This window comes from Festucalex cinctus, chromosome 5 (genome assembly GCF_051991245.1).
Source record: "Festucalex cinctus isolate MCC-2025b chromosome 5, RoL_Fcin_1.0, whole genome shotgun sequence".
NCBI classification, from domain to species: domain Eukaryota; kingdom Metazoa; phylum Chordata; class Actinopteri; order Syngnathiformes; family Syngnathidae; genus Festucalex; species Festucalex cinctus.
Genome location: NC_135415.1, coordinates 10,435,001 through 10,437,500, shown reverse-complemented (window position 1 = coordinate 10,437,500; position 2,500 = coordinate 10,435,001). Strand labels below are relative to the sequence as shown.

The window sequence follows — 2,500 nt, the reverse complement described above, 5'->3', positions numbered from 1 at the left end:
TTCTATTAATAGTGTAAGTGTGTGTTGCTGTAGCAGGAGCAGTTCAACGGCCAGGGCGGAGCTTTGAGTGTAATGTCATCAGATGGGGGTGCCGCAGGAGTCTACACTTCCTTGAACCCGCCTCCCGGGGTAAGTGTGCATGTGTGCGTTTTTTATTTTCGTGTGTGCGTGTGTGTGCGCACGTCATCATGATTGACGTGTGACATGCCGCAGCCCGGCCGAGGGTTAGCGGGCTATCCCAGCTCGCCGGTGCCCGGGAACCCGACTCCGCCCATAACGCCCGGCAGCTCGGCGGTAGCGCCGCCCTCCTACGCATCGCCCAGCAACAGCGAGGCGGGCAAGGCCTCCTCCTCCTCCTTCTCCTCCTTCCCCCCCGACGCGAAAGTGTCCCCAGGTAGTAACCCCGGCGACGACCTTCGCCTGACCTTCCCAGTGCGCGACGGCGTGGTCTTGGAGCCCTTCCGCCTGGAGCACAACCTGGCTGTCAGCAACCACGTCTTCCAGCTCCGAGACACCGTCTACAAGACTCTGGTCATGAGGTCACTTCCTGCCGCCGCCCGATCACCTTTTAACCTGACGCCACCTTGCTGAACCACGTGCGTGCGTGTGCGCAGGCCCGACCTGGAGCTCCAGTTCAAGTGTTACCACCACGAGGATCGGCAGATGAACACCAACTGGCCCGCCTCCGTCCAGGTATGACGCTCACCTGACCCGCCGCTCAGGTGACGCTCGAGTTCAGGGGTCACCGGCATGGCCCACAAAGACGCCACATGAGGGCGTTGTGATTTTTTTTGTTTTTGAGAAATGTTACATACATCATCAAGGTGCTCACATGCACAGAAAAAGAATAAACGCTCGTTCTTTCGTTTTTAGGAGTCATTTAAAAACATAGCATATAGGCAAGGCAAGTTTATTTGTACAGCACATTTCATACACAAGGCAACTCAATGTGCTTTGCACAAGGAAAGATAACACATAAGCATCAAGAAACAGTAGTTAACATTCAGAGGAAGAAAAATAAAGTAAAATAGGTTACAAAATTGACTAAAAAGAACATACAATAACAATCATAAAACATTATTCAACAAACTTTAAAACATTTAACATAAGGAAGTTTAAAATAATAAAAAAACACTTAATTAAAGCTGTTTAAAAGTCCCTAATCAAAGGAAAAAAGAAAAAAGCAAAGTTTTTAACCTGGATTTAAAAGCATTTACACTCGGGGCTGACTTCACTTCTGTTGGTAGCCTATTCCATCTGTGTGCAGCATAATAGCTAAATGCAGCTTCACCATGTTTGCTTCGAACTCTGGGTTCCACTAGTTGGCCCAAGTCTGTAGATCTCAGAGCCCTGCTGGGTTTGAGGTGAGGTATGGCCTGAAGGAATGGGGCTGTGCCCTAAGTGTTGCCCTGGGGAACGAGCGCAATGCCGCAGTGGATGGGAATGTTCAATTACATGAAGTGCAGACAGAGATGAAATCGAAACAAGACCGCATCATAAATAAACAGACCAATGCTTAGGGTAAATGTGTAATTTATTCCTTTTATGGCTCGAAAAGTGTGGAAGTAATTAGGAAGATTCTGATCCTCGATACATATTTCATTATGAAGCACAGAGCCCGTGTGTCTGTAAACAGTTTGCCTAGCCGGAGATATAAAGTATGATAATATGGGATAAACAGTTTTACATCTCACTGGGCTCACGAGATATTAACTTTGCAATCAAAACATGCAAGCTCAAGGCGTGGAACTCTGAAAACGGCATATGTATACTTTATGATGTACAATTGTTGCTTTGACTTTAAATCTGTCTGCAACATGTACTATTTCTGTTGAACTCTTTCAGATGCACTATTTGGGTGACATCATCAAGATGACACATTGATAACTTCCTTTTAGCATTAATATATGACTGGGATGGGGGCCACATGTAGAGCCACACACTTCCAGCAGATATATGACAACATTGCTATTTTAACTTAAATATGGACAAAATACGTGCATGTGTGTAAAATACATGCCATTAATATATTTCATTTTTGACAATACATTTTTCAATGTGTGTGTATAAAAGATCCACTATCGTAACCTAACAGCAAAAAGTTTGAAGCAAATAATAATAATGAGAAAAAAAAACACCATCTATAATTTTTTTTACCCTAGTGCTAAGTGCTGTCTTGCATTAAAATGATTATAAACAATTTATAATTATAACGATTTAATTAATAATAGGGGTGTCAAAATGAGCATTAATTTAAAGCTGCTTTAATGCTACTCATTAAAAAAAAAAAAAAAAAAAAAAATAATAATAATAATAATAATAATAATAATGAGTGCCCCTTACTTGGAATTCCAGTCACAACACAGCAGACACGTCCACGTCGAAATTTAGCAGTAGTACATTTATTTCATCCATCCATCCATTGTCTTTACTGCTTATTCCTCACAAGGGTCGCGGGGGGTGCTGGACCCTATCTCAGATGGCTTTGGGCAGTAGTACA

At 43.4% G+C, this 2,500-nt stretch overlaps 1 protein-coding gene across 2 annotated transcripts in view; it reads left to right on the top strand.

Moving 5' to 3' along the window:
• Window positions 1–2,500, top strand: part of LOC144018869 (zinc finger MIZ domain-containing protein 2-like) — a 33,438-nt gene that overhangs the window by 9,570 nt on the left and 21,368 nt on the right. The window contains exons 9-11 of one of the 2 annotated variants that reach the window (XM_077521482.1): window positions 37–129; window positions 214–539; window positions 615–693. In XM_077521482.1, the coding sequence (XP_077377608.1) occupies window positions 37–129; window positions 214–539; window positions 615–693 (498 nt within the window). Of the gene's footprint in view, window positions 1–33; window positions 130–213; window positions 540–614; window positions 694–2,500 lie in introns of both variants that reach the window. The other variant, XM_077521481.1, reaches the window with a different exon arrangement.